Source organism: Stegastes partitus, unplaced genomic scaffold, assembly GCF_000690725.1.
Source record: "Stegastes partitus isolate 25-593 unplaced genomic scaffold, Stegastes_partitus-1.0.2 Scaffold1030, whole genome shotgun sequence".
NCBI classification, from domain to species: Eukaryota; Metazoa; Chordata; class Actinopteri; family Pomacentridae; genus Stegastes; species Stegastes partitus.
The window spans coordinates 89,572-114,288 of record NW_007578761.1 but is presented as its reverse complement, the minus strand read 5'-3'; the positions used below and the strand labels follow the sequence as shown (position 1 = coordinate 114,288).

At 41.3% G+C, this 24,717-nt stretch overlaps 1 protein-coding gene across 1 annotated transcript in view; it reads right to left on the bottom strand.

Moving 5' to 3' along the window:
- The window catches only part of LOC103367233 (ERC protein 2-like), a 154,149-nt gene that overhangs the window by 109,886 nt on the left and 19,546 nt on the right, over window positions 1-24,717 (bottom strand). Inside the window, exon 7 of the mRNA XM_008295204.1 lies at window positions 10,870-11,037. Within this exon, the coding sequence (XP_008293426.1) occupies window positions 10,870-11,037 (168 nt within the window). The remainder of the gene's footprint in view (window positions 1-10,869; window positions 11,038-24,717) is intronic.

The following is a 24,717-nucleotide window of genomic DNA, read 5'->3' as shown; positions in this document are numbered from 1 at the left end:
ATTTATCCATATTTATATTTATGTATGTACATTTATGTATTTGTGTGTTTTTTTGTTGATGTGTTCATATTAAACTTATTACTTTGATACACTTGCTCTAGCTTGATATACTATGGGTGAAAACAAATTCAAATTCAAAATAAACATTTTGTCTGTTGAACTCAGTAAAGAATAGGTCATTAAAAACGATCAATAATGATCCATATAGACTGAAATGTGACAGTTTCTCCTGATAAAATTGTTTAACTATCTTGCAAATATATCTGCCTGATCAGCCCCGGTTGGTTGTCTGGGTGAAGGTGCGTGATGCTGAAAGACACGACGATCCCATCAAACATCACTCATCAAGAAGATTATACGACTGTTTTAGGAAGTTCAATCGGGTATAGATAACTGTCTGTCATACGCACTGAGGAAAAACTCTATAAGCAGTACGCAGTTTTGATATTTGTGTATACACAGTACAAAAACACAAGAAACCCCCCTTACATAACCCTATCCCTAGCCCCTGAGTCAACCTTCACAGCTAACTTTACAATAGCCCTACTCCAAATCTAATTTCAACCTTAACCCTAAAACCAATTCCTCATCCTCAAATGGCCCTTTAAAGGCCTCTCTAAAAACAAAGAGAGGTCAAACTGTCCTCACTTTCCAAAGATGCCTATACCCCTAGTGTCTAAAACGCAATCGGTCCTCACAAAAATACTAAATATATACTTACTCGTACACACACACACACACACAATAAACACTGTGCCAATGCTGAACTAATATTTTCCTTTCTATCAACATGCAGCACTTCCTCCTCTCGCTATCCATATGCATCACACTCAACAGTGCCAACGTTGTTTTGGGGCAGTGTGTAAAACTTGTGGGAGGATGGAGAGAAAAGAGAGAGAAAGGAACATTGAAAGCTGCTTTGGGAAAACAAGGTCAGCAAAAGCCTGCACGGGTACAGTAGTTTCTGATTAACCGAGGACAGTCATTTGACAATATGCATCCATTTATTCAACAAGGGACATGAAAATTGAGTGTATTTCAACAAAAGTGAAAGCTCATTAAATTTTGAAAAATGGACAGACACAAGAGCAATTGCTCCACAGAGAGACGGACAGCAGAGTGGGGGAGAGGAAAGAGTAGAAATGTATAAGGCCAGGAAACTACTCAATTTATCTCTATATCAATCTCTCCCCTCTCTCTACTTTTCTTCACAATCAAAGGCCTGGCCATGTCAATGAAACCAGGCCAGAGCCGGTGATGACACCGGACCGGAGCAAGTGCTGAAAGAGTCTGGCAGAGAGGGTGCACTGAAACAGAGGTGGCTTCCCCTGAGAAAGTCTAGAGGAGATCCGCTAAACATTATCAAAACGAACAGAAAGCCTTGCGCACGACATCCTTCCATACAGACACACACAAACATTCGCACATATACCTTGTGCAGACGGAGCAGACGTAATCGAATCTCCCCGTCTGTGGTTGCTATAGGAGGGAACATGATAGGGGATACTATACTTCCATGCACACAGCCAGTCTTTTTAAAAGCATGAATATGGATTGGGACGACCACAATGTTTGAACATGAATAACACATGTATGCCAAAACCACACCACAACCGGCTCCGCATATGTACCTCCCACAGCCCTACCCCCTCAGCGAAAAAAAAAAAAAAGAACCAAAAATGAAAAAATAAATAAATAAACGCATCATTATGCATTGGTCATGGTCTCGTACACCCAGGGCTCGAACAGAGCTCCCACTGTTCTGTTGTTGTGATACATAAGACCAAAAATGGCCACACAAATGTAGCATGTGATTTTTTTTTTTTTTTCTTAATTCAAAGACCAGTTCCTCGTTATTTTTAGTGAAATTCAGCCACTAACTATTAGGATCAATCTAGGGCTCAAACTACAGCAATGACATCATGGTTCCATGCTATAAGTCATGCTGACTGTCCATGTCGAGGCCTGTAAGGAGAAGCTAAAAAATCCCCAAATCCTCAGACTCATACTTGGGATTACTCGAGACAGAAAAAAAAAAAAAAGGGCAGTAATGTGTGATGCATACTGCGATTTAAGGTCGTCTCAAGCAGTGCTCCAATGCCTGTGTCTGTATAATCATTTCAGAAAGGGTCACCGTGGAGATCACTGTGCTTAAGAACTGCTCCATCTATGTGTCTATCTGTGTCTCATCAGCCCACCAGTCTGGGAGTTATTTCTCTCATATGTTAAGTATCACTTGTTGAATGCAGCACCAAAGAGGGGCTAAAGAGGGGCACTTTACCATTCAGAAGTACCACACTTGAGACACAGATGGGGGCAACAAAACCCTTTAACATCAAAGCCAAAGAGGTCCAACAGCTGAAAATGTGGTTTTGCTAAAGCACTCTCATTTGTATCTTCATGAAGCCGTCTCTTGACACGTCAAATACGGGGCAGAAACCAATAAATCTGCTGAGTGAAGCTAAACGAGTCAAGCCTTTTAAACCCTATGTAAAAATGAGGACAACATGAATAAAAAGAGTGAAGAAACCAAAAAGAAAAGAACTCTGAAACAAGGGTTTAAAAAAAAAGTGCAGCATGTCTGATACCACAAACAGACTTCCTGTTTTTATTTACATTACATTTTTTTCAGCGTCTTCTATTCCACTTTATATTACACTCACATAAACATCCAAGAGACTGTTTTTGCTCTTAGTCCTGCAGATGTCAATTCCTTATGACACACACACACACACACACACACACACACAAAGGAAGAAAAACATTATCATTCACCAGTTGACCTGTCATCAGCCCTTATTATCATCACCAGAACCCTGAGTGGGGGCATTGGACCTGTTTGTAGTGCAGATAGAAAGCATGTCCTCATAACACAGATGTATCATCTTAACCCTCAAAGCTCTTTTCATCAGTGGGAGAACATATACAAAGGATTAATAGCCCTATGAAATGTGTTTAGCTGACTCATTCCAAGTCGATAAATTTTTAGAGAAGCTAAACTTCATTGCAATGTGTCATGAAAGCAAAAACAGTGCAAAAGGTTTTAGCTGTCAAAAAAATATTCACATAACTTTCATGAGCGTCTCTCTCGACTCTTGGCTTTTCTCTATCTGGAATGTTTTGTCATATCAAAAAACGTCCCTTGCGAGGAAAACGTACCCTTGGCTTTTTTTAGATGCAGGAAAAAGTTTTATCCTGCACTGGGAAGAGTTCAAACAGGTTGTTCTCTTATTTATTTTTTATTGCAATGACTTATACAGTATAAAACTAGGAAGGTCTTTCCCCTCAAACAGCGAAGCTTTAAGTTATAGCCTACTGAGACCACTGGGAAACTGGAAATTTAGAAAACAAATCAGACAGCGATGGTTAGTGTACACAGTGTGGCTTCACTGTATACAGTCTTGTCAAAGGAAGTGTACTTTCTGAAGAAAACGTATGTGGCCCCCTAAATCGTAACTAGCATTCTAAATTCCATTTGCGCAAAGTCACCAAAACAGTATTTTTCTTTTCATAAATATCAACATGAAAGGATGAGACGTAACAGATTACAGGGTTGCTTCACCCAAATCACAAAGGTCAAATCTTCTCACATCCTTTCAAGGTATGTGGCCACACACGTAGCTTCGGTCTTATTTGCAGGTTTTCTGGCACCACTTAAAGACAATGGAGGTTTGGAATTTCAATTGCGCTGCTGATGACACTAATAAAACACATCTTAAACAATCTACATCATCCTTTTTCCAGCAATAATATCCTGCCTATCGTGGATAGACGTCACTGTTAACAGTTCTTATTGCAGCTACTGTTTACTTGAAAAAGATTCCCTATAAAACTGATGAGAACCTGTTGCCAAATGCATTTGTTCAAGGGAAATTACAACCTTAATTCTGTGATTAGTTTAAAACGAGGACACACATTTAGACAAGGTCAATCAGTAACGTCAGAATGTTGTATTTTTGATCCCCTCATAGTTCCAACGTTCCGCCGGCGGGACATGTGACCACTTTCCAAAAACATTAGAGCCGTGTGTGCACGCTCCACAATCAAGTTTCCCGATAATACACACATCAAATGAAAGCTTAGAGTCTCGTCTTTCCGATGATATGAACGTTTTTGACCGGCAGCAACCACAGTGTTGACACAAAGAGCTTTTTGTACAGAAAAGCAAAATGTTAAAATTCGACTTTTCTTACTTTTGAAGGCTCTCTGCAGCTCAAACATCACTCATTCCTCACCAGCTTGGTCTCATTCTGTCCGTACACATCCAGTGAATATAATCCAGTAAAACAATTTGGTTCACAACACGTATTAAAAGGCACGAATTCTGCAGTAATGTCTTCCCAGCTTGAGATCAGCTCCAGCTGTTTTGTTCCTTTCTTCTGGCAAAATCAGGCAGAATCTAATTTAGATCGCGCTGAAAGTGCAACAGGCAGCTAGACGGAGGGCTGAGCTTTTGATTGACACCTAGTTTGGCCAATACGAGGGCTTTGGTGGGTGACTGACATCCTGAAGAGTCAATGGAGTGTCTCAGACAGTCAACCCGTTAAGCACAAGTTCCACCCTTGTAGATTCAACCAGTCGGGTTGCAGATATTCTCTCACGCTGTAAACTTGTAGCCAATGAGCAGACGAACGCGCCGATGTATAAGAAGGCAGGATTGTTTGTGTGTGGAGAGACAGTGGAAGTCGTGCATAGTTGCTGAAGGCGTTTAGTGCTTAAAATGTGTGTAATGCATCCATCCTCTACCTTGTTTGTTTTGGGATCGTTTTGGAGCACAGAAACATGGAAAAACGTACAGAAAAGAGAAAATACACAACAGGACAATTCATGGAGGCTGCACAAGTTGAGACAGCAGCATATCTGTGTGCTTTCTTTGAACAGAGGCTGTTACAATGAGCGGCTCATAGAAAACAAGTGAGTGTCATGGTGCTAAGAATATGTGTACAGTTTGAGTTATACAGTAAATATACAGTTTGATGTGTTTGTTGTTAGTGTGAATTTTAAATATATACATTTATACTTGCCCATAACACTTGTTTTGATATACTGTTATTATATATTTTATGAAAAATACATATTTTATTTTGTTTTTATCATGAAATATGAGTGATAGAGTGACTCTGTGTCCAGATATGGATTCCTCTGGGTACCAGCTTTCAATAGAGCTCTCACTGATGTCTGTAGGTTCAAGCATTCAAAAGATATAGCACTTTTTCTCTGTCTCCAATTTGGATAGATGTAGATAAAACAAATGTCCCTCAATAAAACGCATGAACATACCAGTATAAAAACTGGTGTCAAATTATCAGTTTAACAGATTTTGTTTTCAAATTTGATACATGAGTGCAATACAAGTTTTTTTTGTATTGGTTTGTGTTTTAGTTCCCACCTCCTAATGCTGCTTTATGCACCTTTATTTTCAAGAAAAAAAACTTAGGCAAGGATCAAAGAAATATGTTTTTCTGTGATAAAAAATAGAATAACTTTTTACTGGTAGCACCTAGAATGATTCTGATTGCTGTGGCTAAAACTAGAGAGTGCTATCTGTACAACAAAGGTTAAACTTTATATACACTCCATAAGGATAAATAACAGCATTAATTTTAATTTGGAGATGTCATTTTACAGGCGGTTGCATTAAAATGACCCGGAATAATAAGGGGTTTTTTAAAAAACAGTTATTTCCTGAACAAGTCTGTCTGTGTATCTCACCATCATCTCTGCATGCAGGTAGCTACAGGCCTCTTGCTTCAATTAATATGGTAGCATTACGATGATGCATATAGCTGAAGCTCAAAGCGGAAGAAGTATACTTGGCAAGACAAACTACAGCTAAAGCTCATGGAATATAGATAAATCGTATGAACATTAAGCCAACTTCATGTTGAGGTTTGCATATTTTCCAGTTTTCCTCGTGTGGATAGGGGTCACATCAACATCCAAGTCATTCGCAGTTTTTAGAAGAACGGTTGCGGTGGCTCTAAGAGAATTCCTCATCACTCCTAGCTTCTCTTGCGACTGCTATGTATTTTGATTGCGTCATTCATTGCATCGTTTTGTCGTTTTCATGCTCCGGTTCTGCGTTTGTATTATGTTTCTCATAAATTACACATAACTTAATTCCTCATCATCGGTAGTTTAAGTGCATCTTCATTCAAAAAGCTGCTGTCAACAGAACGCTCCTGCACAATCACTGTATTACTGTAACAATAAGCCAGGCAGACACACTTCTGTAGTACTGTTTGTGTTTGAGGATTGACTGCCTTAGATAAAACTGGAAATTACAACCTGCACTAAAAAGTTTGGAATATGACAGAAAAATTCTGAGTCATCATGGCTGCAAAGAACCTGAACTTAATCAACAGTAGAAAATGACCAGCTTACCGACCTTGTATCACATGAGCTTTGAAGTTGTCATAGAGGAACTACAGTATGTTGGAGTCCTCATTTTGTGCGCTGTAGTGCTGCAAACTGCTGCTGTATACAATGCTAAAACATCAGTCATTCATATAAGTTTGATAACCATCATATTAAACTCTGCTAAAGTTAAGATGTAAGAATTATGATGGAGAACAAGATTGCCCTTTACATATTATTATACAAAAACATCTAGCCTTCCAGATCTTTTATTTTATCGTAAATGTCAAATCTCCAGTTGCAAGAGAGAAATGACACAATTACTATTTTCCCTCTTTGAGAACAAGGAGAAATCAAACACTGTCAGACAACATGAATCAAAAGGGAACAGGTTGTCAGCTTTGTTATGTTAAGTTTAAATCAGCTTCACCGATATAAATGAGTGATGCTTGAACTTCAGTCATCAGATCAAAACAGTTTTTATCTGTTCGGGTAGTTTTGATGTATTCAGTAACGCAGTGCTGCTTGTAATGTACTCAGAAAGTCTGTAGTGAAGTCTGACGTGCAGCAGCATTTTCTGAGCTTTGGGATGCAGCTGCACAACAAAGCCCTTTTCTCTGATCTCTACAACCTGTAGTTGCCCAAAAAACCAGACTGCAGTAGTAATGTGGTGACTGAGAGCAGATAATTTTTTGTACAATAGAGGCATGCGCGAACGGTCTGGCTCTCATTAAAACAAGTCCTCCATGCAGTGACAAAACCGTCTGAACTCGCATATGAACTTCTTAAGGTCTTTATGACAAATGTCTGGTTTCATACACAGGCCTGTGAAATTGCTGTTTTTGCTTTGACTGCATCATTTTAACATTAACTTCAAATCCGTCTCTTTTGAGGTTTTTGAAGCTCAATATTACACTACTGGCTGACCATCTTGATGCTTAAATTAGGCAAACTAACCAAACAAACAAACCCCAAGAACTGCAGTGAGTTTCGGCACTTTGTAGTCCTGCCAGCTCGACATTAAATTAATGAAAAACCTACATTACGTAGTCTGCTCTGAGTTTTATAGTAAGCTAAGGCTACAAAACACAAGCAAAAAATAATTAGAAACAAAAATGCAAATTCATCAGTCATCATTCTGAAATGGTTTGCTGAGTTTTGAAAACAGCTTTCAGTGCCAAACACAACACTTTTTACATCAAATTACTTATTGACAGCACATTTACCAGAAGAATTACCCCTTTGTCAGTATGATTAAATCTAAATATTATTTACTTTAATGTGATTTACAACGACAGCAGTATATTTGACTGTCACATATCAAGCTGGTATGAGTTCTATACAATTCTGCAGTTTCATTTAGCATACACTTTAATCCAAAGCGACCTGAGAGCAGATACAACACAAGCAAAGCTCTAATCAGGAGGAAACAATCTGGATAAGTGCCATCCAACAAGTTCAAGTGTGACTTTCACCTCACTTTTCACATGCAGCATGGTGCCACTATCGGTATGTTTTTCCAACTTTGTCGATGCAAAGTGAGCCTGCAGCTGTGAATTTTAAGTATCTGCATATTTCCTGCCTTATTTATTATTTTGCATAACAATGACAACACTGGGTAGCAGTGAAATAGCCAGGTGCTGTTTGAGTCAGAAGTGGACACACTGTAAACTCTGAATGTGCGGTCAAAATATTACTTTAAGCAGTAAATAAAAGCAAGACGTCCTTATTATTACCTATCCAAAGAAACCTGCCATAGTTTAATAGTGATGCTATGCCAGATCAAGCTGTTTGTTTCAAGTTATTGTTCAAATTTTCTTGTGACTAAACACCAGACTTTTGTAACGATCCAAGTGGTGGTTTTGTAGATTAATTAACAAAGTTTCCTTTGACATTGTAAACACTTTATTATAATATGAGCAGAAGCAGTATTCTATTGTCCTTTGATTATATAAAAGACAAAGAAAGAACAACAAAGACGCACACACACTCGCTCAAACCTCAATCAGAGACGTGTAAGTTATATCAGCTTTGAATTTCCTCCCAAAAGTTGCACCACATCAGAGTGGTTTTCGGAGGCAGTATGTCTTAGTCAGTGTCTGGTAAACACATACGATCAGAAATAAAGGTGCATGAGGTCAAACTGAGGGAGGGTTAAAATGACTGCGACTGTATGAATAAGATGCACTGAATGTACAGAACACCTCTATCGGATTTTAAAGATGCTGTTAAAATGATCCAGATTTCAGTTTTGTAAACAGCTGGTATGTCTCTGGTTGACAGTAAAGCATCGTGCAAAAATGAGAGAAGTTAATCTAAGCCAATACGATTAGCTTCGGTGTTGAAGGACATGCAGTCAGTCATTAGTTAGGAAATACATCCTTGACAGTTAGATTCGTGTCTGGGGAGAACTTCTCACTGTCAAACATACACACCCTCTGTGTATTTTACACAATAAGCCAGCAGTGACTTTTGGAGTATGAAGTCCAGAAAGGAAACTAGCATCCCAGCTCTCCTCCTGTCTTTCCCCTGAGACAAAACACTGTAAGTTATAGCCCCCGAGGACTGTTGAGAAATAGGAAGTCTGGAAAACCAGATTGTGGTGAACGTATACAGTGTGGCTAATGGGGTGAAACACCTGTTGCTTCCCAGTGTAAAATATCTGGCATCCTTGTTCATTCAAATTTCACTTCTTCTATTGATTCCGCATTAATGGGTGTAAGAGTCGGAGGAAGTGTGAGACTTTCCACAGACACAGATGAAAAAAGCATCCATGAAGGGAGGAAAAAAAAACTGGCCAGTGAGAAACCAGCCATCAACACAATGACACGCAGCACAAAAAAACATATCTGCAGTCCAAAGTAAGCTCATTTCTGAGCTTGTAGTGATGAAAAGGGCAAGTAAGGCTGACAGTAAAATAGCACAACTCTGCAAAAATGGAATAAAAACACTCTTTACGAAACACACACCAATCCTTAATTAAATCAACTTGTTTTTTTTAAATGTCCAACTTCCAACCCAAAGTAACTGGCAGCGAATAACAAACATTTAATCTCTTAAGATAAAAGTTCACATCAGACATGACTTCAGTGTCAGTTAAAAAATAAAAAATCACCTAGAAGCAAACTTATTATTATTATTATAGGTGCCTCAAGGAGAAGCTATAGGTGGGACCCAAAGGAGTACAACACAGCGTAGGTTTGCACAAAGGTCATCTTTAAGCCTCTCACACAGTCATTTGGAGGTCACACAAACATAATAATGTAACTGAATATATGCATGCAATGATAATCACACACACACACACATACAGATGGTACTGTATGTGACCTTTGGAGCCCATTTCATTAAACTCAGCAAGGGGGAGGGAGGGAGGAGAGAGAGGGAGCTCTAATTTGAGGACATGAGAGGAAACAAGGAAGTTCAGAGGAGACCTTTATGTGTGTGTAATTGGTCTACAGAGGAATTGCCAACATGCGCACCACAGGTGGCCACAGGCCCCATCTAAATAGCAACCCCTATAAAAGTCATTAAGGCCTCTGAGACTTGCCGTGCAAGTGTTTGTGTGTGTGTGAGCAGGGAGAGAGAGATGTGTGACATCTGGGACCAGATGCTGCTTTTATTCATCTGCCTCATTTGTATCGTACATGTTTACATGTGAAGGTTTCAGTGTTCAAACACGCTGACGAAATTAGTGATCGACTACGAGTTGCAGATCTCCACATATACATTCACTGATTCATATTTACACTGTTAAATTCTCACCCTGAACAATCTGGGTTTTTGTTTTTATGTAGAACTGATAAGAAAAAGATTAGTTAATTGAAAAAGCTGACATTACGAAAATTCTTTTTTACATTTGTTCTCTTTGGTGAGTTTAACTAACCTACTTCGTAGCCCGATCAGCACTTAAATCAATATTAAGAGATTTTTTGGGGCTATTTGAGGGTGGATGGAGAAGCTACACAACGCTAACATGCTGGCAAACATGTTAGCAAATAGCTGCATGTTACAAGAAGCAACATTATCACGTATTTGGAGAAATATTTATAGCCACCATACAAATGTAAGTCACTCTACTATTGGTTCAGATTTTGGTCTCCATCAAGTCCTGACGGTTGCTTTGTGTTTACACCAAGTTGTTTATTTTTTCTGTCTACTATTTGGTGACAGGTTGTGTTGAGTGCATGCAGCTTGTTTATGGAAAACAGTTAGTTGCTGTAGCTGGAAACAAAGTTGATGAGAGCGAATACAGTGAGGTTATAAAAAAATAAATAAAATAAATGAGTCTGATAACGCCACAGTGTACGTTTGTCACAACAAACAACCTCTTTTACATACATGTAATCATTCTGCCCAGTATTACTATCAAAATATGGATTAGAGCAGCTTCAATACGATGCACTGCTTTGCTGTAGAACTCCTTCAAGGTTGCATTTTTCTCTGAAAAAACTTTCAGCCCGGCTACACTGCATGAAACACTCGATGCTGTAATCAACTAGATTTACATACCTTCTTCTGCAGGACATTGACCTTTCTCTCCTTGACATCCAGCATGTCTTTCATGTCTCTGATTTCTCCTGTTAGCGTGCTCTTTTCATCATTCAAGTCCTGTAGCTGCTTGGTCTTCTTGGTCAGGAACTGCTCCTTTTCCTCCAAACGCACCCGCAGAGCATCCACCTAGAATTTGACAAGGACAAAAAGTTAAAGTCAGTGATTCTAATCCAATACACACCTTTTTACAAGATTCTGCAAATATTTGTATGTATGTGTTTGTGTGTGTATGTGTGTGTGTGTGTGCACTGTGTTCGTACACAGGCCTGACTCTGTAAGTTGTAAACACTGATCCACATATCACTATTCCAGTGTGTCCTGGTGCATGCTCTTGGATGTTTATGCACAGGACAAAGAGAGGGCAGTTTGACGGACATTGGACAAGCTAACTATGTAAATATGCAACTTTACTTCACATCAACAATCTGTCTCCAGAATTAGGCTTTACCTTTGAGTGCAGATATATAAGAGAAACATGAACAGACCAGTAGGGAGGCAGACAGACATATAGTCAGAAATTGGAAAAAAAAAAAATGCCGCACTTATACTGCACAGGCAGACAGAAGGAGAAAAGGAACAGTAAGAGACAGAGTGGGTGATATAATACAGTATTCATACAGCTATCCAGTATACTGACACTTGCTGATGGACAGGCAAGCACATAGGTTGAAAGTAATCTGAAATAGACTGTACAAGGCAGGCCGTTTGAGAATGAACCAGGGCTGATTGACTGACACGCAAAGACACATAAAGAGAAGCAGCTACAGAAAAATACACAAAAAAAAAGATGAAGAAATCTTACACCATGACTTTCCCCCTCCAGTTCTCAGTCAGGTGGCCCATATGTTATTATCCAGTACTTGAAATGACATTTCTCAACACATTTACTTGTTGACATTTGGAAGTAGTAAAAGTTCGACTTTGACCTAATGTCCATAATATGAACCACTGTGGACTGATGAGGTAAAAATGTGTGTGAGAGTGAAGGAGCCTGGAGCCTGTCCCATCATTTGTTACAGAGAGTGTTGTATGATCGGACCAGTGCTGCCATAGATCAGACTGCTCACACACTTCACACTCACACATTAAAATCATCCATATCTGGCCGTGTGCAATGAGATGAGAGATATCTGAGCTCGCTCCAGAACTTCTTATTGGACATATATCAGTATCCTGCTGCACCGCCTACAGTGACACACACATATACACTCTCAGCTGGCCGTCATGAGCAGACTATACGCTCCTTTGTTGCTCATGAACAACTGATTTCATTTCCAGCCCTTTCTGTCATAGCGCAAATAATGAACCCACTTGAACCTAATTTTAACGTGTGTATGTATGTTTTATGTGAATTCAAGACACACGCACACATATAGAGAGAGAGAAGCAGCAAGGGAGGGTTTGTTAACAGTCATTTTAACAAGCGTTACTTGGACACAAAGTGGACTGTGTGAAAACACTTAAAGCACAGACTCTGTTTTGCTCTCCAGCTCATCTCCAGCTTAAGCATTTTACAAGGCACTTAAGGAGATCCAGAATGGGAGGATGGTGGTTGTTGAAGCAGATGGAGGCAAAATTGAATCAATTAACAAGCTTTACCACAGCTAATCTCAAATTAAAGTCACAAATCTACAATGTACAGCGCCTATTAAAAGTATTTACCCCTGTGGAAGTTTTCCCCTTTCAGTGTTTTTGAACATTAAATTAATGGTCTATTTAAATGGCTTTTTAGAAAAGAATTTATCGAAGGTGGGGGAGAAAAAATGCTGTTTCATGTCAAAATGAAAACAGATTTCTACAAAGTAATGTCAATAATTGAACATATAAAATGTAAAATATGTGATTGCATAAGTTTTTACCCCCTTTAAAGTGACTTACCGAATTCAAAACAGGTGCAGCCAGTTTGTGCTAGAAGTGACACAATTAGTGAAATGGAGATCATCTGAGTGCAGTAAATGTGTCTCAAGTAATTGTAGTATAAAGACACCTGTATCTGGAAGTTCCACTTCCTGAATCAAGTAAATCAGTACTCAGGGCGATAACTACATTACAAAGACAAAACAACACTCCCAGTATCTCTGTAAAAAGGTTGTTGAAAATCAGAGGTCAGGGGACGGATACAACGGAATTTCCAAGTTATTGAATATCCCTTTGAGTACAGTTAAATCCATCATTAAGAAATGGAAGGAATATGGCACACCAAGACGCCTAAGACTCGTTCAAAGGAGTTACAAGCTTCAGCAGATGAGATGGGAGAGAATGTACATACTACTATTCTTTACGGGCCAAAGCTTTATGGGAAAAAAGGCAAAGAGAAAGCCACTGTTGAACAAAGCTCATATCAGATCTCCTCTAGAGTTTGCCAGAAAGCAGGATTAGACACTATGTTTCATGGACACAAAGGGCTGCACATCATCGCAAACACACCATCCCCACCGTGAAGCATGGTGGTGGCAGCATCATAATGTGGGGATGTTTCTCATGAGAAGGCTTGTAGCAGTAGAGGGTAAAATTAACGCAGCAAATTCTAAGGATATACTGGAAGACAACCTGATGCAGTCTGTAAGAGAACTGTGCTTTGGGACAAGATCTGTTTTCCAGGATGACGATGAATCGAAGCACACAGCGCACAGAAACAGTTTAAAAACAACAAGGTGAATGTCCTGGAGTGGCCGAGTAAGAGCCCAGACCTCAATCCAATTGAGAATTTGTGGCTGGACTTGAAAAGGGCGGATCGTTCACAATCCCTGTGCGACCTGACAGAGCTTCAGCAGTTTTGCAAAGAAGAATGTTAGTGAAAAAGCAGCATCCACGTATGCAAGACTGAGAGTATCCACAAAGGATGCTGTAGTTTCAGGCCAAAAGTGCAACTACTCAATACTGATTTGAAGGTGGTAAATACTTCAGCGATCACTTATTTTACATTTTATATGTTCAACTACTTTGAAGAAATTTATTTTCACGTTGACATGAAAGACTCCATTTTTGGAAATCCATGTTGAAAAATCCTTATTATATTGACCAAAAAGCAGTAAAAGGGAAAACTTCCAAGTGGTTGCATACTTTTTATACTGCAACAGAAAAACTATACTCAAACAGTCACATTGACTTTTCTGACTGCATGTTGGGGACCTTTGATTATACTTTTGAACTTATAAAATTGACTTATAATTGTAATTGTGTTGTCCATCACCTTTTGAGATTCAATGAATAACGAAAAAAAAGAAGAAAAAAATTGCACAAATTACAAGATAAAAATACCAGAATAAAAAACAGAGCAAATATAAAAATACACAATTGAGAAGTATGACTGTGTGTGACAGTTAGTTCCTACCTGCCTGCCTGCATGTGTGTGTGTGTACATGTGCATGTGTAAAACGAGAGTGCACCATGCAGTCCAGAGACACACAGAGGGCGCCTCTCACGTAGTAGCATTAGAAGCAGGCCAGGACCCCCAGGTGTAAGATGGCGAAGTATTTATCTCATATTGCTCCTTTGGCAGACAACCAAAGTCTAATACTGAGAACGGCTCTGTCCTCTGCAATTCACATTTGCACGCACACACAAACACACACACACACACAGTAGTGATATCACTAATCCTTTGTACGTTCAATATGTGGGTGCACATTATCATGTGCTGAGGCCGATGTGCTACCGGCTACATTGGTATGTGTGTGTGTGTGAGTGTGTGTATAAGAGAGAGAGAGAAAGCTGGACCTCCTCCCCTCCGACTCCACCTGGCAAGGAGCAATTTAGCAAGAATGTAGCAGAGGGGCCTAACAGGAAATCCCTGCTGTCTCACCTGCACTGGCCCTCTAAGCTGTGATAGTACTGCACAGACGCCCTGCTAATACCCTCTTAAAGCACTCACCACTGCCAGAAACAGAACATGAAAAACAAGGAGAGAGAGGTGGATAGGTGAGGAGGGACGGATGAAAGGATGGACAGGAGCGAGGGCTGAAAACAAGGGGAGTGATAATGAAAGAGTCTGAGAAGGCTGGATCGAGATGATGGCAGTTCTTAACAGATCATTTGACTTACTGAGCATACTACTGACAGCCTGGCCCACCACTAATATTACTAGTCCTTCAGCAGGTTTGTTGCAGGAGATGCTGTGCAGCTTTATCAGCTGGCACACATGTTGAGATGATAGACAGCTAACAAGACAAGGTGATTAACCTTTCCTTTCCCCTTCAATTTCCTTTCCAATTTTCCTTTCCCTCTCGTCCCGTTCTTCTTAGTGTCATCTTCCAACAACACCTCTCTCTCTCACCCCGCCGCTACTACCTCTCTTTCAACACTCCATCCCTCCAACCACGCTCCGAGCTCTCCAGGAGTTTTCCTATTGCCGTTTAAAAGTGCAGGTCCTGTGGTGAGACAAAGTGATGTGTCGGTGTGAGAAATCCCTCAAGCCTTCAAGCCAGGTTGTCTTTGGGACGGGCCCACATTTCCCAACCGTGACTTTGTAGGTTTGTGCATTTCTGTGTGGATTTGTGTGTTTCCACTTCAGGGAGATAACATGTAAAGCAGAACTCCTGCAGTCTCCAGGACAACCATGGTACAGATTCTGCCTACGCAATTAGACACCAGAGACTACATTCTGTTTTGTAATCACTTTTTTTTGATTAGGGGAAAGAGAAAAGAAAAGAGAAAGGTCAGATAGAGAAGTATAGGGGCTCGCTGCTGTCCAGTCTGGCCCCATTCAAACCCAAAGGTAACACTGGAGACGGCATTGAGAGGCTCCTCCGAATAGATGAATTAAAAACACATCTATATCACCACATCTTCTTCCAAAACCCCACTTAAACTTTCCAGCCCCTCACTCAACACCATACCATATAAAAAAAACGTCCATGATATGTTTTCAAGATTCTGCGGTTGCAAAACTATTAATTCTTGGCAATACGTGGGTTTTCTTTAAATAAGTACAGTCACAAACTATTGTAAGGTGTGCATGTACGCTTCTATGTATTCAACACTTGCCTAGATGCACAAATGCATGTAGCTGAACCTGCAATTAACCATGCAACCATGCACACTAATGCATAAACATGCACCGATTCTTCCTTGACTTCCTCTCTCATGCTTGCACTGACAGCCAAAATGTGGATTCTGGAAACTGGTTCACAAAGTAAAACAGAGGCTCAAAGAAAACAGCTTCACTGTTTGTCCTCACCTCCCTTTTTCCTGCCTCACATTTCATCATAAAAGTTTTTCTGGCAGGCGAATCTGCGAAGGTATTGGACCCAGCGTCAGCACTGAGCCGCAATAAACAACACGGGGACTATATGAGCAGACCACAGTCAAAACAGCAGAACCTGAGAGAGAGCGAACCAGAGAGACCGCAGCAAAGGTCTGGGGATGCACCAACACTTGCGTAGTAACAGTTGCACTCTCACTCACCCACTTGGGAGTCTAATATTGCAAACAGAGTCTTCGGTTGATCAGAAAAACATTCTTCATGGTAGCACGAGGCAGCTACCGCGGGTTTCCCCCAGCGCACAGGAAAGGCTGAAGCACAAGACTTTATTGCTGCCAACCCACACACATAATTCAAATGATGATTGCCATGCCCTACGTGTTGTGATGCCCAATTTCTGCCGGGGTGCACGTTGTTTCTCCTCAGAACAAAAGACACATCGACTCCCTGTGTCTCGTGGTGTGGCCAGAATGCATTGAGAGGGAGAGACTGATTAGCCAATGCATTTAAGGTGTGCCAATAAGCTCACTCTGGCCCTGCTCTCTGAACCAACTTGCCCCGATTCTCCAACTGCAGCTCAGCAAAACCTCACCTCACCGCCTCACTCTTATGTTTTGAAATGTCCCAATCTAAGTCTTTAAAAGTCTATGACCTTCACATATGCACATGAGCACACCATGAGCTGCACTCTTTTTTTTTTTTTTTGCGTTGCTGTTCAAAGAAGAAGTTTGAATGTCACTTCAGCTGGAAACACCACCGTAAAAGCTCTTAAATCCCAAGAGAGGGTCTGGTGAAATGTATCTGACACCTGAACTTGGGTTTGCTTGGGCTGCTGCGGTGCGCTACGCACAGCTGTGTGAGCTATTCACTTCCCTGGCTGTATGACATCCCTCCAGCCTGTATAAATACAGCAAAAGGCACCCATTAGACCTAATTTATTTAAAGGTCTGTGCAGTGAAATTAATCATCTAAATTTATGGCATAATATTCGCCTAATTCATGTTTGTCGAGCCATTAATGTGGCCAAGTCTGGATTGTATCACTAAAAGAAATACGGCTATTTCATTTCAAGACAACACTAGACCACCAGAGTCTCCCATACCACCTATAATCATTCAAATATCTCTCTGTTGAAATGTATGCATCAAAGTGAGACCGACACACTCTCATATGATGAAAAAGGAAGAGAATGAATGTGGACTGCTGGGTTCAAACAGCCAGTCGCTGTTTTCACTCTGACGAACGTCTGTGTTATTAAAGATTGGTGAAAGGTTAACACACACACACACAAAAAAAAATCAGCCTATCTACGTTATAAAAGACATATGCATTGAGTATATACACTGTACTGTCTCACACAGATGGTGTATAAGCACCTGACTCTGGGCATGTTTTACTTGCACAGATGTAAGACAAAGTGGTGTTAAATGATCCATAGTTTCCTGATGAGGCAATAAAAACTTCCAGTAGGCGTCAGGAGGTCACTGTTGAAGGTTCTGAGGTTAGACCAAAGCAAAAGCTGTTTCATCTAAGTGAATCCTGCATATTTGCATGTATATACAGTGTGTGTTTGTGTGAGCTCAGATGCAGGTGGAAATCACAGTGTTAAATGCAACAGTCTTTCCAAGACCACCTGCTGATTCTTTACACACATGTAAGTGTTACAGAATGCACTGAACAAACAAGTAAAAGAGCCTTTCCTCTCCACCTGAGCCGGCTATCCCAGACGTGACCACATCAGGGCCGGCCTGTGCGGAAGTGAGGGACATGCCCTGTCCTGAGGCTTAGGCTGTGTGTCATTTGAGGAGTGTCATCAAAGCTGGGTTAAGGCAACAGTCAGAGCTCATGATCAGGAAACATATAATGGTCGGATCACCTCGGGGCCGGCTCGGGATAATAAGCGGATGTAAACTGCCTCACAGCAGGGGCTGCAGGGTGGAGAGTGGGGCATGGTCTCATTGTACACCACAACATCTGTTGATAAAACCATGGAAACACAGCTGTCTGCCCAGAGGCTACAAAGGGAACATTGAAAAGCACGGACATAAAACTAGAAAAGAAGAAAAAAAAAAGAAAGGACAAGGACACATAAAGGCACACACAGAGGTCCCAGGATCCCCTGACAAAAGGATCTTTGTCAACAGAGTGAAAGACGTCTTTCTGCCAAAGCATGAAAATCAGTCATTTTGATATTGTACCGGTGGATGGATATATGACACAGAAAGTGAAGGGGACTCGCCCTGCCCACCATCACACTAACCGTCATTTCACACAGCTGCCTCAATCCCTCTTTCGCCCTCCATCCATCATCGTTACATCCTCCAGCAGACACGCACACACAAGACACACGTACACAACACACACATGAACATATAAAGGAAGAGATGCTGCAGGCGTTCCCCCTCATTAACGCTTGCTCCTTCTTTGATTATTTTTCCTGATCATTTCCAGCACCGCAAGCCAGTTGTTACATCCTGCTCCCAGGGAATCCATTTCCTGTCAAACCACACTGAAGCATCACTCTGGCAAACATGTGGTGAACTGCAGTCGACAGTAGGTGCGTAAAATCGGCTCGATTTGTTCTTGAGCGACTATAGTATTAAAACATTCGCTGAGTTGTCCAACACGCTCTTACAGCCGTGTCGTTCAGTCGCTTTAAAACAGAAAGAGAGTGGAGTTGTTTAAATTAAATTTAAATGCAGCCACTGTGGTCTGATCTTAAACTCGCTGGGTCATGCGATAATTGAATCGCCATGACAACTAAAGCTACAGAATATTTCCAGGGAGTGAGCCCTTTTGCCAAGAATTCTGTGGTAGAATGACAGCATTGCATTAAGTCAGTCACTCGCAGCCTGCAGCCTGGACTGTGCTCTGTTGAGTCCCAGTTGTTGAGTTTAACGTTGTTGCTCAGTGTCACGGCGCATACTCTGCAGGAGGGACGGTACACTGGCACACGTATGCACAGCAGATACAGAAATGATGCATATACAAGTAAAGAAAAATTCAAGTTAGATGGGGAATCCTTTTGGATGCTGTACCTGATGAGGAATGGATAAATTAGAACCCATGACTGTACTCAACATAAAGCCTCCTGCTGTGCATGAGACTGTTTGTGTCAACATTCTATAAAGCATCGATAAATTGTAGTAATCTTTCTATGTACCCAAGGTACGGTAGCCTTACAGACACTGTTTGATGTCAAATCAAATGCTCTAGACTCTCGCCAATAAACGAAAAGAACATAATGTCCCTAAAACAAGAGGAGTAGATCCATATTATATTTCTACTTCTTCTGGTTTAATCGTCCTGTTCAGAGACTCTCTGTTTACAAAGACTGGACTTTCTGTAAGTGGGAGTCAAAACTCTTGTGGCACTGCATGTTTGTGTAAGTGTGTCTTTGTAAGTCTGCGTGTGCATGTGGGTGTATGTGTGTATGAAATTAGAGGTTAAGTGGTCTGAGCAAAGCAGGGTGACCCTGAGGAGAGAGGAGGTCAGAACAAAAAGAAAGGGGCTTATTGTCTCTGGCTGTCTCTATCAGCACCTCGCTGCCTTCTGGTTAACCAGCCGCTGACAGGCAGCAGACCAAGCAAAGCCCTCATTGCTCTCTGTGTTTATGTGTGTTTTTGTTTGGTTTCAAAATAGACAAAAAAAAAAAAAAGCAGAGGGAGCACACACACTTCATATGGGGTAAATCATCACACAAATGAAAATTCGACTAATCTAACGTTCCACCTAATTTATTTATTTTTTTGCTGTGTTATGCATATTTGCACAGCGCCACTGATGCGCGCGTCCTAATGAACAAGCAGAAGTAACCGTGTGCACACACTTGCGTCTTTGTCGACTCCTTCGGTCGTGCACATATTTATCTCATTCCCTGTGTAAACCATTAAATATCTCATAACTCCACTTTATTGGTTTTCCACATGGCCTCTGAAGAACTTGCGGGGGCTTTATTTTGGACCGCGCCATGTTTGTTCTAGGGGGCCCGATGCTGTGCTACTCACACTGAATCTCAAACCACACCGACTCAGGAACCCAGGAGCACGCTGCTGGGTCTGAGAAGGGTGACCATGGTCAGTCAAGTTCAGATGAGGTCATGCTGAAAAAGTGGTCTGCAATGGAACATGGACAGCACTGTTATCCCCACTGTTGTCTTTGGTGAGCTTGGGAGGTTCTCAATTTGTTTCACACTCTTTACTCAAGTGGTATCAACAGATAAGGGATGAGAATGGACAGAAAGGGAGGGGTAGGAAAGAAAATGGGGCAGAAGACAGATGGAGGTAGATAGTATAGAAAGAGGGAAGAGAAAATATGGACAGCGGGAGCAAAAGTGAATGAGGCAGAAAGAGAGACAGAGAAAGAGAGAGCACAGCAGGGGGACAGCACAGGGTGGAGTGCAACCAGGTTGAGACCACATCTTCTCTCTGCCTCACTACCTATACGAACCATCAATCAGCAAAGAGAACAAGGAAAGATCAACAAAAATAGTCCAGCAGGGACTACAGCACACTGTACCATCACATCACTCACTGACAAAAGCCCGCAGCCTTCGACATCCATCAAGCGGCTCTATTCTCTCACTTTTCACTTCCTCTTGTCGCTCCATCTATTCTCAACTCTTTCCCCCTCGCACTCCAGATTCTTTCGTATTTTCCTCTTGTTTTCCCTATTAATCACTGTCACCGCGGTTGATGTTAGCAAGTCATTTTTGAGTCATCTACATCTTCTCCGAGTCATTACATTTCAACCTCAAAATCAAAACTCTGTAGAGGTCTTCTGGCAGACACACAGCAAAAGCTGGTGATGAAAGAGAACACGAGATGTTTGAGGTCACATGTTAGGAAGTTGAAATGAAATTCTCTGTAAATACAGATACGCTGCCACATTGTAAAAGATGCATTGAAGGCGTGCGGCTTCTAACACGTCTTTTGGCATTGGGTGAGTAACAAAATATCAAACGTTATATTGCCGTGTTATTTATACGCCTGATTCAGACTTGAATCGGGCACCTGTCCAGTCCACACTTACAAAAGATTTATTATAGAAAATGAGTTTTCTCTAGCAATCACAAGTTGGAGGAGGAAACAGTGCTGCACTTTCTCAAGAAGCTCGGCTCGACAATCTCTCATGTTACTCCATGTATACACGTGTCAGCTGGTGTGCTGCCAAAGAGATAATTAAAAAGAAGGCATCGCTAATGTGCAAACATACTGAAAGTCCTGAAGGCTTGTCCAAAGAAACTTGTTGAAGAATAGTAACCATGCAGGGTCTTGCCTGACGGTAGAGATGGTAATTATTACCAAAGTAAAATCACTAGTGCAACCATCCATCCATTATCTATACACCGCTTAATCCTCACTAGGGTCGTGGGGGGGCCGGAGTCTATCCCAGCTGACTTAGGGTGAAGGCAGGGGACACCCTGGACAGGTCGCCAGTCTATCACAGGGCCACACTTAAAGACAGACACACTCAGCACACACTCACATTCACACCTACAGACAATTTAGAATCACCAATTAACCTCAACATGTTTTTGGACTGTGTGGGAGGAAGAACCTGGAGAGAACCTACACTGCACAGGGAGAACATGCAAACTCCACGTCCTCACCAGGATGCAAACTGGCGACCTTCTTGCTGCGAGGCAATGGTGCTAATCACCGCGTCACCTTGCAGCCCTTACTTCAGCATAATAGATATTTTTATTTATCAAATAATAGGAAACAGCATAGATAATGCACAGTTTACCCTTAAAAGCTTTTAAAAGGCTGGAAATAATGAAATTTTTGCCATAACAATCATCTAAGAGATACGTACCGTAATCTATTAGACTTTAAGGTACTTTAAAGCCAAAAGATATTTTTGAATTTGCTGCCTTCATGAGGAATTTATGCTGCGCTTTTTCATGTTAGGTGTCATTGTTTTGTCAGGATTGTATTGTGCTTGCTATTGGTATTCTGTAAAGGACAACCCGACTCTCAAATCCTTAAAACCTTTATCTAAAGGAATGTTGCTTTGTCCTGGAATCTCAGAGCAGGTCAGAGAATATTTTAACTAAAAAGCTGATTTGTCCTAAAACTAACTGACTGCCCATGTCTCACTAAATGTGCAGCTAACTGAATCAAACAAACAGGCCCACGCATCTTGCATTCATATTCATATTTGAAACGATTTTCTCACACAAAACCAAGCATAGTCCAAGTGAAACCCTTTGTCCCTGGAGGTTTTGGCCTGTTCCTTTGCTGCTGGCTGGTTAAAAATGCAGGAAGGTCTCTGATAGGTTACCTGATCTGCTAGAGTATCATTACAGCCCTGCATTGTCCTGATCAGGCCAGGAAAGACACACACATCTACTGTATTAAAGGGTTAAGTTTCCACCGACATTGGCAGGCTCACAATGCTCACACACAAGGGCACGCTCATTATTTTCCACATTTTCCAGTTATCTGGAGACAGATTCAATCACACCCATTAAGAAGCTGTCCTTAACTTTGACTGACAAATAAATACACTTCCATTTTCTCATTCCCTTGCTCACAGTGACTGCTCTGTTCGGCCGCCAGTCGCTTCTTCGTCCCATCCTGATGTGAACTGCTTTAGAGACAAATGTCTGTGAAGATGAAGCTGCTCCTCAAGTCTGAAACACCCATGTGTCTATGGGGGAATGCACTACTGTGCCATCACTGTCATTTATGATGAGTCCCACCTGGCACGCACAAGCAGGGATGTGACGTGCCGTTAGTCGGGAGCGAGACAAAAGGCACTGTGGGGCTCTTGAGAAATTTTTAAAGATATGTGAGGGAAGCTGAAACAAACTGCAGAAGAGAGACAAAGAAATATTATAAGCGTATGGAAAAAATGAGGTGAGAGGGAGGGTGCTGTGAGGACGGCTGTTCTCTCTAGCTGAATGACTGACAGGCAGCAGAGGAATGCAGGGCCACTAAAACGCATTCAATTTCTCTGCTCATCTTCTGACTTTTGCCCACTTAGTCCAGGAAACCTTAGCCATTCCCAAGTCATGGGGCAAGGGGGGGGGGAAATGCCACTTCAATAGCTGGAAAAATTACTCGAGACCGGAGATGAGAGTTGAGTAATCAGCCCTGACAGCGCATGTTGTGTGTTTGTGTTTGTGTGTGTGTGTGTGTGTGTGTATGTGTGTGTGTGTTGTGATCAAGATCTGATTACAGTGCCCACAGCAGCAGAACTATGAGAAGTGAGAACACAGTGATGTGCCCGACATCAGAAGCATTATAGTCGATTAGACCGCTGCCTTGACATGCACCCACAGAGTAATGCACACGTACACACAGCAGACACACACACACACACAACCACTTCAGGAAACACTTTTTACTTTAGCTTTGGTAGAGACACTTGGTATCAATCACTTAATATGTTATATGGTATATGCTTAACGTGTAGCTGGCAGGTCAAACAGCACTAAGACACCATCTTTACCAGCAGGGAAAGTGGATCGAGGTGACTGAAGTCAGTGTCACTGTCTGCAAAGGTGTGCATGCATGTGTGTGTGTGAGATAAAACATACTGCAACATGGGTAAGGTTGGCAACATTTTGCTGCTCTGCACCCACACACACAAATTTGCACATAATGTACTGTTTTCACATGCAATGTGCTGTCAAGTGAACTTCAACAGTTTGCACTTAACAACCAATATTAATTGTATCACTTTCAGACTGATGTCTCTTATTTACTCTGCATCACAGTGAACAGTTAACCGAAGCTGCAAACACAAGAAGTTAAAAAATGTTGGGCTCACTATAAATGGATTTGGTTTCATAAAGTCAGATGACTAAACGAGTAATAAAAATATCCCTGATACTGATCTACTGTGGTTCCCACCATTAGTTAAGGCTGCTGTTGGCACAAGGTAATTCATTTGTTTAAAGAACTTGAAATAACATTTGGGGCATGTCTCCTCATCTGCCATAAAATCATACCTCTGACAAATTCCTACATGTGAATGCAACATTTTTTTACATGCCATTTCAGTGGGACACACACACACACAAAAACATGTACACTCACAAAAAAAAACACCCACTGAAAACTAATTCCTTTAGGTATGATGTATTCAGCTAACTGCAAGGGCCAAAATTCCTTGCACATGTATGGACAATTAGGCCTAATTTTGGCCCAAATTGCTTCCTGTAATGATGAGTGGACATAGTTAGCAGGCCGCTCTCAACAAAGATCTAAAGTATCAGTTCCAACTCTAGAGAGTGATGGAGAAAAATGCTACCCCACACACATACCTCCATCTCGCCACATACAACCCACCTCCATCCCTAACAGCAGTGATAAAAATCATTAGAGCTGCAGAGTTTAGCAACTTCAAACATGAAGAAGAAAAAGCTGCCAGCTTTCTTCAGCCTTCTGACTGACCCGCCCACACGTGCGAGCCCACTGGTGGACTGAAGGAGCCACAAGCAGAGACATTTTTCCACCCACCTAACCGTCCATTAGAGAAACTGAAAGAGAAAGAAACTAAGAAAGAAAAAGACACGACTCTGTGCACTTGCACAGTTTGTGTAAACAAATACAAAGACCTCCTCAGGTTCCCAGCATGTCTGTGTGATGAAC